At 43.3% G+C, this 14,497-nt stretch overlaps 1 protein-coding gene across 10 annotated transcripts in view; it reads left to right on the top strand.

Moving 5' to 3' along the window:
- Irag1 (inositol 1,4,5-triphosphate receptor associated 1) overlaps window positions 1-14,497 on the top strand; it is a 106,876-nt gene that overhangs the window by 73,094 nt on the left and 19,285 nt on the right. For all 10 annotated transcript variants that reach the window (XM_070035316.1, XM_070035309.1, XM_070035307.1 and 7 more), the window contains 4 exons: window positions 1,941-1,971; window positions 3,976-4,116; window positions 5,021-5,152; window positions 7,781-7,922. In XM_070035316.1, the coding sequence (XP_069891417.1) occupies window positions 1,941-1,971; window positions 3,976-4,116; window positions 5,021-5,152; window positions 7,781-7,922 (446 nt within the window). The remainder of the gene's footprint in view (window positions 1-1,940; window positions 1,972-3,975; window positions 4,117-5,020; window positions 5,153-7,780; window positions 7,923-14,497) is intronic.

The following is a 14,497-nucleotide window of genomic DNA, read 5'->3' as shown; positions in this document are numbered from 1 at the left end:
CCCCGAGTCTTCACAGTTTTCAACACTCAAAACAAAAGAAAAAAAAAAGGTTGGATGTGTTGTAAAGCAAAACACTAGAATGTAAGTCATTGAAAAGGAAAAAAAATGTTTGGTTAATTATTTATGAAAATATGTAAATTTCACGTAAGAGCCAAACAAACCCAGGAGTCAGGCACCTCCATGTGCTCTGATAAATCATTTGGACCGTGTGTGTATGTTCTACATAACAGTGACTAGTACGCGGCCCTCAGTGTAAGGGCCTCTGGGTGGGGTTGTGACAGGAATGGTATGCATCAAACATCTTTGCAGTTGTTTATCCTGTGATGGCCACCGGGTCTTGCTGCTGCCTCATCCTGGCAGGAAGGCTCTCACTATCCCTCATGAAGGGTGAGAACCAGCCCCCTTGCAGAGATGGCTGACCCCTACCTTTGCTCTCAGGGTCTCTCTGCACCCGTCGAAGGGAGGAAGCTGTGTTTCCTGAGAAGCTTATTGATGGTGTGTTCTCTGGCCAAGTCCTGTGACGCTGGTCGGACTCCTCCCGGCCTCTCCACCCAGCACAGGAAAGAGTCTGAGCCATATTTACATTATCTGGGCTTTAAATGGGGTCTGCTTTAGTTACTAGCAGGAGCCACAGTGGCAGCCATACAGAGTGGGGGTGCAGATAAGAGGATGCTTACTGAGCACAGGCTGTGGGAACTGTACAAGAGCCTTCCAGAAAGTCACCTCTGCGCCAGCTGGGAGACTCTTGTGACTCTGATTTCAGTCATCAGTGGTTAACTAGGGAAAAGCCTCCAGACACTCTTTTCAACTCTGGCTCAAATAGACCTTTGCCACAACCCTCAGAGACATGGAAAAGCCAGCTTGTACAGACCTAAAACAGCCCCAGAAACACTAGAATGTAATTCAGATGTGTATGTATGTATTTATTTGTTTGTTTGTTTATTTATGTATGTCTGTTGTGGGGCTTGAACTCTGGGCCTGAATGCTGTCCCTCAGCTCTTTAGCTCAAAGCGAGCACTCTACCTCTTGAGCTACAGTGCCATTTCTGGTTTTCTTTTTTTTTTTCTTTTTTTTAGGGGGGCGGTCCAGTCACGGGGCTTGAACTCTGGGCCTGGGCACTGTCCCTCAGCTCTTCAGCTCAAGGCTAGCACTCTACCACTTGAGCCACAGTGCCACTTCCGGCTTTTTTCTTATGTGGTGCCGAGGAATCAAACCCAGGGCCTCGAGCATGCAAGGCAAGTGCTCTACCACTGAGCCACCTTCCCAGCCCCACTTCTGGTTTTCTAGTGGTTTACTGGAGATAAGAGTCTCACGGACTTTCCTGCCTGGGCTGGCTTTGAACCGTGATCCTCAGATTTCAGCCTCCTGAGTAGCTAGGATTACAGGTGTGAGCCACCGGTGCCCGGCAGATGTGCATGGTTTTTAAATGCACACAACATTAAAAAATCGATTCCTACAGCAAGCCTTCTTTGAGTGAATAGTAATGAATGTCTATTAAATCTGAATGTCACATAATGTCATCCCACAGTCCCTGTGGGGATTGGTTCCTGGACCCCAAGTCTCATCCTATGTACAGATGCCCAAATCCACAAAAGTCCTTTATATAACAAAGCATAGCACTTACATATGGCCTATGCATATCCTCGCATGCACTGGACATCTCTACATGACCTGTAATACCTGATACAGTTGACATGGAATTCACAGAGGTACTGGTGACACTGCTCAAGAAGTGACCTCGCAGCTGCCACACTGTCTCTGTGAAAGTCACTGTCTCACAGAGGACAGGGCATCCAAAGGGAACTCTGCATCATTTCTATCTCACCAGCTTAGCCCACACCATTTCTAGAGACACATGGTCTGTTTGTCATTCAGAGTCACGTTTGGTTTACCCAGTAGGTTGGATAAAGTTCATTTGTGCATTCTTGTCTTTTTCACAGTGCCCCGCCACTCACTGAAAAGGAAGTTGAGGTAAGTCACTCCCTGCTGGATGAAATACAGTGTCTGTGCTTGACTGAGCTTATCTAGAATGTTCTTCTTCTAACTTCAGCCTAACATTCTTTCTCAAAAGCTAGAATGAAGGACTATGGGAAAATAGGTTTTTTCATACCCAGGCCTACTGAATACTGAGATTCCTACTCCTGCCCCAGTTAGTGGAGGATCTTGACGGATATTATTCAGAGGTGAGATGGAAGTTGGAAATAAGTCTTTTTTCAAGGGCTGCCCATATTCTTTCAATGTAGACTTAGCTCCACAGTCAGCTGAGAGACTGCAGAATTGTACACATTTATTTACTTATTATTAGAAAGGTAGTTGAATTTCAACTTTAAACTTTGGTCTAGAGGAAGAAGGCACTCGTCTTTGGAGGGCTTCGGCTGCCAAAAGGCCAGCTAGGGTGACTGTAGCATTACCCCTGTCACAGCGTCCTCTGATTCGACCTTGACTCCCTTTGGGTCTCCTTGTCCCAGTATGGGTGGTGAGTGAGCAAAGAAGCTTGTGTTCCTTGCTGGTGAAGGGGTAGATTTACAAAATTCATACCAGAGGCAAGAGAGTGAGAAATGATGATCATTGAGGACCAGATAAGCAACGACAGTCAAAGTGGGGGAAGACAGAGACTCTTCATCACTGGGCTGTGAGTGAAAAGCTCACTCTGACATTGTAGAGACAGGCCACAGGTAGTTCATTTAAGTTCACATGGATACTAATGTGATCTGCTGTCAGCATGGTGGAGGTAAAACAGGCTTTGGAATCAGACAGTGTGAGGTTAAGTCCTGGCTTTGCTCCTCCCTGTCACCTTAAATATGTTAAAGACTTCTCTGGTCTCAATCTCTTTGCCCATAAAATCAGAGCAGTTTTCACTCACAGGGTTGCTATGGGATTAAATGAGGTAAAGCTCCTAAAATTCACAGTAGCTCTAGCATATAATAGATGAGCAAGATGGGGTTGTTTTTAGTATTGCCATCATCATCATCACCCCCATCATCATCATCATCATCATCATCATCATCATCATCATCATCATCATCATCATGGCATCTCTGGAGATGGCTCATTATGGGCTGCATTCTATGACCTTCAGAAGCTCAGGCAGAGTCAGTGACTACAGAATATAAATCTGATACCACTTAGCTCAGATAGGGCAGAGGAAGGCTCCAAAGTTGAAGGCCCTTATTTCTCTTTTTCTTATTTCTTTCCTTCCTGTGTGGAGTCCATCTGTCTATTTCTCCTCCCCAGTAGTTTCCTATTATTCCAAGAATCACATGTCTGAACAATACTGCCTTTCAAAATTCATTCAGGAATGCTAGCAACATTCTAGGCATGGAATATTTATTCCTGAACGTTTATTCTAACTAGATCATATCTGTCTTACTTCATCTCCTGGCAGCTACTTAAGGCTGCTATTAATGTAGGATTTTTGAGTACTCAGACTAGATGCTGGTTGTAGTTTGCTTTAAATCAACAAGGTTTAAATTTCAAATAGGATTTCTTTAAATACAGAGGTTTCATGCAAAAATCTCCATAATCCCCCATGCAATAAATCCAAACTGCTTAGACACTCAGCTGCAATAGCTATGTTTATCTAAACCCAAACACAGGATCTCTTTTTTTTTGTAATTCAGGGGAAAGTAAAGTGCTCCTCTCCCCGCCTCTCCTCTTTTCTTCTCTTCCCTTCCCTTCCTCTTGTCTCCCCTCCCCTTCCCTCCTTTCTGCTCCTTTCCCTTCCTCACCCCTCCCCTCATCCCCCCCTCCTCTCTCTGAGCAAAATGCGTTTCATTTTCTGGTGCTGGGGAGTACCTAGCCAAACCTCAAGTTACTGTTTCTCCACCTTTTGTGTGAGTTACCATGAGGTAAAGTTTTGTTTGCATATGGCTTCCTTGGGGACTGTTGTAATATGCTCAAGCAAGAAACCCACCTGCAGCTTTGTCCATGCAGGATCTCCTCCTAGCACCTCTCCCACATTCTTGTTCCCAACAGAACGTGTTTGTACAACTGTCCTTGGCCTTTAGAAATGACAGCTACACTCTGGAAGCTAGAATTAACCAGGCCGAAAGGGAACGCAACCTGACAGAGGAGAACACAGAGAAGGAACTGGAAAACTTCAAAGCTTCCATTACGGTAATTGTGGAGCCTGATGCAAGGAACCCATGGAGTACTGTCTCCAAAGGATATGACACGTGTTACACTTCACCAAGTAGAGTCTCTTGAAGTGAGAACAGGGGTAGATCCTAACAGAGTTTGCTTCAGCATTCTAGAAGGACCTAGGGGAGGGACTGGAAGGACCAGCTGTCTCAGAGCTGTGGGCTAGGCCTTTGAGTTTGGGGAGCTTCTCAGGAGGGAGATAGATACAGAGTGTCCAATCCTTAGAAGACATGTAACCTGGGCCATTCTGAGTCCTCTTCTTCCAGCTAGGATCTTCCCCAGGACTTGTCTTATGAGACAGTTGGATTTGTGAGGCCTGAGTCTCCTCTACCTTCAATCTTTACACCTTTCTTTCTCTGATCTCCTGCAATTCTTTCCCAGTATTCCATTGCAGAAACCCTAGCTTCAAACCATTTTTAAAAACCCACTTATTCCTTCATATTTTAACGCACAAATTTCTTTCTAGTTACTCCACCACCAGGTCTGGTCTTAGGAGAGCCACATTCAGGCTTGGTAGTTAGTTGTCTTTGCTTGAGATGCTATATGTCCTCACCTGGGTGGCCTGAACAAACATTTGTTTTTCATGGTTCTGGAAGCTGAAAATCCAAGCTCTGGCATGGTCAGGTTCTGATGAGACCCCTTTAGGGCTCGCAGACTTCTGAATTTTCATTCTATTTTGACATGGCAGAAAAAGGGCAAGAGCTCTAATCCCATTAAAAAGGGCTCTGCCCTTGTGACTTAATCCTGCCTCAGTGACTCCTTTTCCTAATACCCTCACATGGGGAAAAGTTAGGACCGCAGTATCTGCTTTGGGGGACACAGACAGCTGGTCTGTAGCACGATGCAAGAGCCCCAGGTAATGTTCCTTGTCACTCCGCAGTCATCAGCGTCACTATGGCATCACTGTGAGCACCGGGAGACCTATCAGAAGCTGCTGGAAGACATTGCAGTCCTGCACCGCCTGGCTGCCCGCCTCTCCAGCCGAGCTGAGGTTGTAGGAGCCGTCCGCCAGGTGAGCTGTGATAGCACCCAGCCTTGGCCAACTGGCTCTGCTCCACTATAGTAACTAGCATGGTGACACCGGCGGGGACAATAAGAGATTCCACCTAAGGATGACTGGCTCAAGGCTAGGATTCCAATTTAGGTTATCGAACCCTCTATGGAGGTATATCTTGGAAGAATTGTGTACTGCTATAGTCTTTTCTTGGAGATTTCTAAACATATTATTTTTGAGAATCCTATGTACTTTTGAGAAGCCCATGTATTTAAACTGAAGGAACTTCCTCCTCACAGAATTTGCTTACAAAACACCTGTTTAACTCACACGGAACTAGTCCTGGGCAAAATGTGCGTGGGGAAACACATTGTTGCATTTAATCCTCTGGTAACCCTGTCAGGTAGCCATCTTTTCCTAGATGAAGCTGCAGAGTCTAAGAAACATGTAAGTTGAATCACCCTGTTCTGCAAACAGAAAATGTTCCAATACTTTTAAGCACCTAAATGATAGCATAAGTGGAAAGTTGTACAACTCACAATCAAACACAGATGCACCAAAATATGTATAAAGCTACCTTCAGGCTGCATATGAAATGTATATAGAGAATGCAAATGAATTTCACATTGAGGATTAGGATTCTTCCTCCAAGATATTAAATTTTACATATTCAAGTATTCTAAAACCTAAAAAAAAATTATGCAAAATACAAAACACTTCTGGTACCGCCATTTCAGGTAAGAGATATTGTATCTGTAATAGCACCTAATGGCAAAGCTGGGGCTCAGAGCCAAACTCAGCTCCCTCTTGGCCACATTAAGCATCCAGAGCTCCAGTATGGTGGCAATGGGCAATTCTGCCTGAATTCCCACCCTACTTCTGCCCTTCCTTTACTGTGTGACCTTGGGCTCCTTAGAGAGCTTCCCTTTGGCATCCACTTTAGCATCTAGGCTAAAAGGATGATTATGGTATCTGCCATATATGGTTGCTGTGATTCCTGTAAAGCATGTGGATGTTATTTTAGCTGTTGTTATTATCAGAGACCTGTGTCCTGCTCTGCTGCTTGTGTGAGAGGATGATCTCTGGTACACCCTGGGCCCCTCCTGTAAAATGAAAGAAGGCCAAGCCACTGTGCTGACCCAACTCATGCCTTCCTGACTCTCAGCAGTGTAGCCCAGGATGTCACCCAGCTGGGAGAAGCAATACAGGAAGGATGCAAGGGAAGTGGCTAGTCTCAATCCTATATGGTTGTGGGGACCTTTACCAGGGAAATTGAAGGGAAAGTCCCTTTGAGGTTCATCAGGGCCTAAGCACACTCCTTTTAGGGACCTGGGGGCATGTGTGAGCAAAAAGAACTTCCTTATTGCGCTTAGCCCTTCTAAATGTGTTCTAGTTCTCTGTGTTATTAATTCTATCTTCATTATGCTGTCTTGTTTTTGTTTGTTTTCTAGCTTGTTTCCTTGTTTTGTGTGTGTGTGTGTGTGTGTGTGTGTGTGTGTGTGTGTGTGTGTGTGTGTGTGTGTGTGTGTATGTGTACTGATCCTGGGACAGGATCATGGCCGAGGCATTATCTCTGAGCTTTTTTGCTGAAGGCTAGTGTTTTACCACTTGAGCTACAACTTTACTTTTGGCTTTTTGGTGTCTAATTGGAGACAAGAGTCTCACAGACTTTCCTTCCCTGCCTGGCTTGGAACCTTGATCCTCAGATCTCAGCTTCCTGAGTGGCTAGGATTACAAGCGTGAGCCACCAGCACCCAGCAACTTGCTTGTTTATGAGACAGGGTCTCACTCTTGCCCAGGCTAGCCTTGAACTGGAAATCTTCCTGTCTCAGCTTCCCAAATACTGGGATTACAGGACTATGCCACCATGCCTGCTGCTCCCCCTTGTTTAGATGGCTCCCCAACATTGGCTTCCGCGTGTCCTTGCCTTCCTTTCTGTTTCCATTGGACTAGTTCATGCACTTGTCCTGGTTTTCCCTGTTGCTTTCTCTGATCCCTCCTTCCTCCACTCATGACCTGATTATGTCATCCTTTACTTGAAGATTCAATGGCTCCCCTTTTCCTTTGGAATATGTCCAAGTTCCTTCATCTAGAAATCAAGGTCCTTTACAACGCACTTCAAATGCGCTTGCTCTTCTTAAAAGCAAATCCATTTGCTTTCTGCTTTCTACATAAGTAACATGTATAAACCAGAAGCATAATTTTTAATGACATTCACTTTGACTCTCCAGAGATTACTGTCTGGACAATAAATCCTCACCTACATACAAGTTCTATGAAGTCTTACCTCTGAGAACTTGTCTTGAAGCTCTCTTGGCCTGTGCTCTTTGTCTCTCCTGACTACTTCTTTGCACCCGGGTGCTGCATATATCCTGCATTCACAACTTAATCCCCATCTCTATGGAGCCTCAGAGAACAGTCTCTGCAAGCAGAAATAAATCCCATCTTCTTCTTACCTCCTGCAGCACCTGATATTTGAGTTTGGGTCCACCTCTTCGCCCTAAATCCCATGCACTAGACTCTCATAACTGAGGCCTTTCTCTATCCTTTCCATCCTCACAATCCAGGGCCTCACTCAGAGTAGACAAGTGCTGCCTGTGTCTTTCTTCCTATAACCTCCAGCACTCACACTGTCCTTTCCTACAGGAAAAGCGCATGTCCAAAGCAACAGAGGTGATGATGCAGTATGTGGAGAACTTGAAGAGAACTTACGAGAAGGACCACGCAGAGCTCATGGAGTTTAAGAAACTTGCAAATCAGAATTCAAGCCGCAGTTGTGGCCCCTCTGGTATGGAAGTAGATCTTGTCCCCCATATTTGTCTTGCAGTATGGGTCCCTAATTTTCAGCTAGGACTAGAGAGATCAGGACAACCCCAACTGATTTCTGGTTGGGTAAGAGTTCCTGCTCCTCTGCCCCTTGAACCTGGGGGGCCTAGAGCTAGAAAATTCCAGTGGCCTCAAAGTGACCCCTAACTCCTAACCCAGCTAACCAGAGCAGCTGACTTCAGCCTACTGACTGTAAGAAACTTAATGTATACAGTGTGATAGTGATCCTAGACACCCCCAATCTTTGTGCTTTGGGACCTCCTTTTAGGTAGCACATACTGGGGAACTGGGGCTTTATTCTGGAAAACATTAGGGATCCCAACAAGGATTTCCATCAAGGCAATTGCATGTAGTTTAAGGAAAATGCATGCAGTTTACATGGGCTCCCTCTAATCACAATGAGTCACATTACCAGGGCAAACTAGTGCCAGGAGTTATTGCCTTAGTCCAGCTCTGGGATAAAGTCTAGGCAGCGGGGTTAGAAGAAGGGCCTGGATAAAGAAGATATTGCTGAGATAAACAAAACAGCAGACTCATAGGTAAAACTAATGTTTTTGAAGAAATATTTTTAAGTTTCTATACAGATGGCTATAAGAGCACAGAGAAGAGCTTGCCTGATTCTGCCTGAGACAGTAAAGGGAAACTGGCCAGAGTTTTAAAGTAAAATAGGAGTTCTGCAGTCAGGAACAGGAGATTCATCCCAGGTAGAAGAATAGCATGGAGAAAGGTGTGGAGGTTGGGAAGAAATGATAAAGCAAATGGTTTGGTGTGTTTATGTTTACATCCCTCGATTGTGATGGTGACATGCTGGCGTGGGGACTCAGTGGGTTAGACTAACCATCAGGCAATGCTAACACACAGACCTTTGTCCCTGAGCACAGGGAGTCATCATTGGTTGAGCACATGTCACATGACATAACCAGATTTTATTTTTAGAAGATTAACTGATTTCAATATGCAGGACTGATTACAGTAATGGTTGAAACAGGGAGAGACGAGCTGGGAGGCTCTTGCTCAGTCCAGAAAGGAAATAACAGTACTTTGGACCAGAATCTCTCCTTGGGTGCTGCCAAACTTGGGCTCAGGCTGAGTGAGGTGGCAAGCTGGGGAAAGTTGACTTTGTCACATCAGAAATCCCCGTGGAATGCAAACATCCGTGTTCCCAAAACAGGAGAAGGGAAAGTATAACAGATGGAGAAACCTTTATAAACAGGAGGTTTCACAAGTTTCCTGGGGAATATCAGTAACACTTCCCAGAGTCTAAAGGCAGCACACACATGCTGTAGGCTGTCTGCTCTGGATCTCAGCAGTCAGACTTCTGAGCCACAGGCCTCTGGGCCTGTTTCAAACCTCTCAGAAACAGTACTGGACGTGAGAGAAGTTGCTGCAGAAGAGGGGAATCCTACTACATAGGTTCTTGCTTTATCACTCTGCAAGGTTCGTGGTCTCCACTTTCCAACCACTTTTATGGAATGAAGCCTGGCACGGGGGTAACTACCTATAATCCCAGCATTTTGTAGATGAAGACAAAGTTGTGAATTTGAAATCCAGCTGTTCAGCAAGACCCTATCTTTTTTTCAAAAAAAGATTTATGTGATAAAGTAGCTTACCCATGAGTCCCATTCATGCTCCAGATATTTATTAAGTACCTTTGGAATGTCCTCATGTAATACTGGAATGTGAAGATCCACTATCCAGATTCAAGACATACACTCACAGATCAAATGGAGCTCCCAAGCTATGGGAGCCAGAGCAGCACAGCCCGGGCTGTGACAGAAGGAAGCAGACTTCTAGGGGCACATGTCACAGGGTCCACACTCATGCTGGGGAGGGGAGGATGAGAAAGGGGCTCATGGGAAAGGACAAGATGGCTGACTTGACTGGTGAGGGGTATTCTACCCCACTTCTGTTTTTCCAAGCTGTACATGCATTGCACTGTGGCTAAGGGAGTGAGCCCACTCAGCAGGCATGTCAGTAATGCTCTGACCAAACAGCCTTTGCTTTTTTTTTTTTTTTTTTTTTTTGGTCATGGGATTGATCTCTGGGCCTGGGCGCTGTCCCTCAGCTCTTTAGCTCAAGGCTAGCGCTCTACCACTTGAGCCACAGCACCACTTCCAGTCTTTTGGTGGTTAATTGGAGGGAAGAGTCTCATGGACGTTCCTGCTGGCTTTGAACTGCAATCCTCAGATCTCAGCCTCCTGAGTGGCTAGGATTACAGGAGTGAGCCATCAGCGCCTGCCACCTTTGCTTTGTTAAGCCTTTATATAATTAGTGATATATGGCTGAGACTTGAAGAGTACAGTGAAATGAACTATCCATGATTTCAAAAGTGATAGTACCCATTTACCAATTTTATTTTTTCCTTAATATATATATATTTTTTTTATTTTTTTTTTGCCTGTCATGGGGCCTAAACTCTGGGCCTGGGCACAGTCCCTCAGCTCTTCAGCTTAAGGCTAGTGCTCTACCACTTGAGCCATAGCGCCACTTCCGGCTTTTTCTGCTTATGTGGTGCTGAGGAATCGAACATAGAGCCTCATGCATGCAAGGCAAGCACTCTACCACTGAGCCACCTTCCCAGCCCCTTAATATATATTTTTAATTGCAAAGATACTGTACAGAGGGGTTACAGATCCATGAGCAAGGTAATGAGTCCATTTCCTACTAAGCATTGTTACTCCTCCTTTATTTTTTTAAATAAACCTTTTATAAATATACGACACACTGATTATCTGCAGTTCAGGTTCTTCCTTTAAGATTTCTCTTTAGGGGGCTGGGAAGGTAGCTCAGTGGTAGAGTGCTTGCCTTGCATGCCTGAGGCCCTGGTTCGATTCCTCAGTATCACATAAGCAGAAAAAGCCGGAAGTGGTGCTGTGGCTCAGATGGTAGATTGCTATCCTTGAGCTGAAGAGCTGAGGGACAGTGCCCAGGCCCTGAGTTCAGGCCCCATGACCAGCAAAAAAAAAAAAAAAAAGATTTCTCTTTATATTTCTAGAAATATAAAAACCTAGATCAGGAAAATACTTATTGTTAAATAACTCATTGGTAATTCCATTTAATTAATTTCTATTCCAAGGAAATAAGCACAATGAATTAATTCATTGTATCACTGAACATCATTCTTGTTCTTTTTTTTAAAAAAAGAGCTATGACTTTTATAGTCTCCCAATATTAATTTCTCATTTTAATTTGCATTTCCATGCTTTTCCAATTATTTATTAAACATACCTCTGCTTTTATCAATACTCTAAAACCTTTGCCCACTTGTAAAAAAGAATATCTTATTAATTTGTTTGAACTCTTGGTTTATGAAGAATATTTTCTGATTCTGCTATTCTGGCTGACTGGAAAACTTGAAAATCCCTTGACCACAAATATTTAGAAATTTCTGCTGGACAAAATAAAACTAGCAGTATAAAAGAAGAGCTGAATCCACAAGAAAAGAAATGAAATACGTGGAAACAAGAAAAGAAGAGAGAAGTGAAACCAAGCTGACCCTGCAGCTTGCCTGGGGACAGGGTGGCCTCAGTTATATGGGGACTGGTCCCTGGCACTCTGTATGAGGAGGACTTGAACTTCTCAACTATACTTGTAGAAAGAGTCCACGCTGAGAACCAAACAGAAAGATAACTAGATCTTGAGACTAGATCTTGAGATAGAATTTGCTTAAGAAAAAAACAATCACCAGCCAGCAAAGAAACAAGCTGGTCTCCTTCACCATAAGCTCTAGTAGGAAAAAATACTTTCTCCTTCCTCATAGGAAAAGTACTTGTCCAGAGTGACAGCGGTGATGATGCAATGTGCAGAAGGAATCAGAAAGAGCAGCAAGATGTGCCTCTGGAACACCATCAACCACTCTAGAGACATGCCACACCCAGGACACACAGATCCCTCTACATAAAGCTTTGATAAAGACAAGTGCACAGAATGAAATTATAGAATACCTTGGCGTGTGTGCGCAAGTGCACACGCATGTGCGTGCGTGCGCTCGCGCGCGCGCACACACACACACACTCAATCTACCACAAACCAGACTCACCAAATGATAGGATTATGTTCTAAGAACCTCAGACAGTAACATAATCTGAATGTCTTTAAAAATTAATGACTGACAAAAGACTTCTGATTTTTGCACAGGAGGATAAAGGGGGACAGACCCTTTAAAAATTACGCATCCTAACATTCTCTAAAATCGTCTTGTTTTGCAAAGCTTGACCTACAATTTATGTGTACGATGTCCAGGTAACACATATTTAATTGATTCTGTTCCCAAAGATAGTTCAATGAGGTCTTCCAAGCTATGAGATTTTTTTTTAACTTGTTTTCCCATCATACCATATTCAGTTATGTAGCTAAGATAACAGATGGAAGCTCATAACCTAAATTGTCAAATGTATACATATAAGACCATGTTACTGGGCTGGGAAGTTGGCTCAGTGGTACAGTGCTTGCCTTGCATGCATGAGGCCCTGGGTTCGATTTCACAACACCACATATGCAGAAAAAGCCAGGAGTGGTGCTGTGGCTCAAGTGGTAGAGTGCTAGCCTTGAGCTGAAGAGCTGAGGGACAGCGCCCAGGCCCAGAGTTCAGGCCCCATAACCGACAAAAAAAAAAAAAAAAAAAAGACCATGTTACTTAATACAAAAAAGCCAAAAGGAAAACAAATTTATTAGTTAATTAAAAGTTGAGTGTAAGCCAGGAATTGGTGGTTCATACCTGCAATCCTAACTACCTAGGAAGCTGAGATCTGAAGATCTCAGTTCAAAGCCAGCCCAGGCAAGGAAAGTCTGAGACTCTTATTTCCAATTAACCACTCAAAAACCAGAAGTGGTGCTGTGGCTCAAAGTAGTAGCACACTAGCCTTGAGCAAAAGAGCTCAAGGATAGTGCCCAGGCCCTGTGTTCAAGCCCCATGACTGACAAAAAAAAAGTTGAATATGGTAGAAAGCACCTGTAATCTCAAATATTTAAGTGGTGGAAGTTGGATGATTGTAGTCTGAGGCCAGCAAGGACAAAATTAGCTCAAGATCCTATCAGAAAAACAAACTAAAAGCAAAAAGGCTGGGTATGTAGTTCAAGTGGTAAAGGGCTTGCCTTACAAGCACAAAGCTCTAAGTTCAAACTCTCATACAACAACAAAATTAATTATTGGAAGCATAAAAATATGGATAGAAATATGGAAATGAAAGAATATAGTTATTAAAATAATGGTAAATGTGGTAGCTACTGGAGATGAGGTAATTTCTCAGTATTCCAGATCTCCTTCTTCTATATACTTCTCCATCTCTTTAAAGTTATGCAAGGCTATGTGGCAGTCTTTGTGAATGAAGAAGTGTCACAACTGAGCCGAGGCCCTTAATAATCAGTATATACTTCATGCTCTATTTCTTCTTCCTGAACCTACAGTCATCATTTCCCAGAATACTAGAAGGTCTATCTTGTCTAGAAGATAGACTTGAGATGGTTACTGAAAATGCAGAGGAATATAGTGATTATAGAAATAGAAGATACCTTACAAGACATGGGATATAGAGTATAGAGTGAGGAAGTCTGCAGTCCATTCATGAGGTGGTCTATAGAGAGAAAATTAAGGCCTGGGATCATTCAAGGAATAGCTGAAGACTTTATAGAACTAAAGAAATAGCCACATACTGGGGTTCAGAAAGCATAGTTAATTGCATGACGAAGAAATAAAAATAAAAAAATGGTAAGTGTAGAAGAGTAATGATAAAGTGAAGATCTTAAAAGTAACCAGAGAAAGAAGTTAATGTACAAAGACTGGCAAACACAATGAAAGTAATAATAGCATCAGAAAATACTGACGCAATCTCTTCCAAGATATGAGAGCAACCTAGAGACTTGATAAACCTAGAAATGACACTTCTACAGAAACTATTACACAAGGCTGATGGCTAGGTAAAGACATTTTGAGACAACCAATAAGAAAATTTGCCTTTCCCAGGTTCTTGCTGAAAGAACAACTCAAGGATATACTTAGGGAAGAATGCAACTGAATTCAAAAGAGAAAGTGGGATATAAGAACGAATGATTTTTTTTTAGGGGGGGGTCTGGTCGTGGGGCCTGAACTCTGGGCCTGGGCGCTGTCCCTCAACTCTTCAGCTCAAGGCTAGCACTCTACCACTTGAGCCACAGCACCACTTCTGGCTTTTTTTCTTTTTGCTTATGTGGTGCTGGGGAACCGAATCCAGGGCCTCATGCATGCAAGGCAAGCACTCTACCACTGAGCCACCTTCCCAGCCCAGAACGAATGATTTTTGTCAAAGGCATTGATAGGCATGTGGGTAGATCTAAGCTATAGAAACTATCTATCATAGTGAATAATTGTGGAGTACAACTAATAATGAATAGCTATTATGAATAACTTAGAAATATAAAACAAGGTGAAATAAAAATAGTGAAAGAATATAACTAAAGTCAAAGGGAATTATTGTTGTTTAAGGTCTACTCAAGAAAGTAATAGAAATCTTGATTCATTTAGAAATAAAATAGTATGTTCAAACATTAAAGGAATATATT

The sequence above is a fragment of the Dipodomys merriami genome, unplaced genomic scaffold (assembly GCF_024711535.1).
Source record: "Dipodomys merriami isolate MVZ:Mamm:240054 unplaced genomic scaffold, mDipMer1.0.p SCAF_25, whole genome shotgun sequence".
Classification (NCBI taxonomy): Eukaryota; Metazoa; Chordata; class Mammalia; order Rodentia; family Heteromyidae; genus Dipodomys; species Dipodomys merriami.
This window is presented reverse-complemented; position numbering and strand designations above follow the sequence as displayed.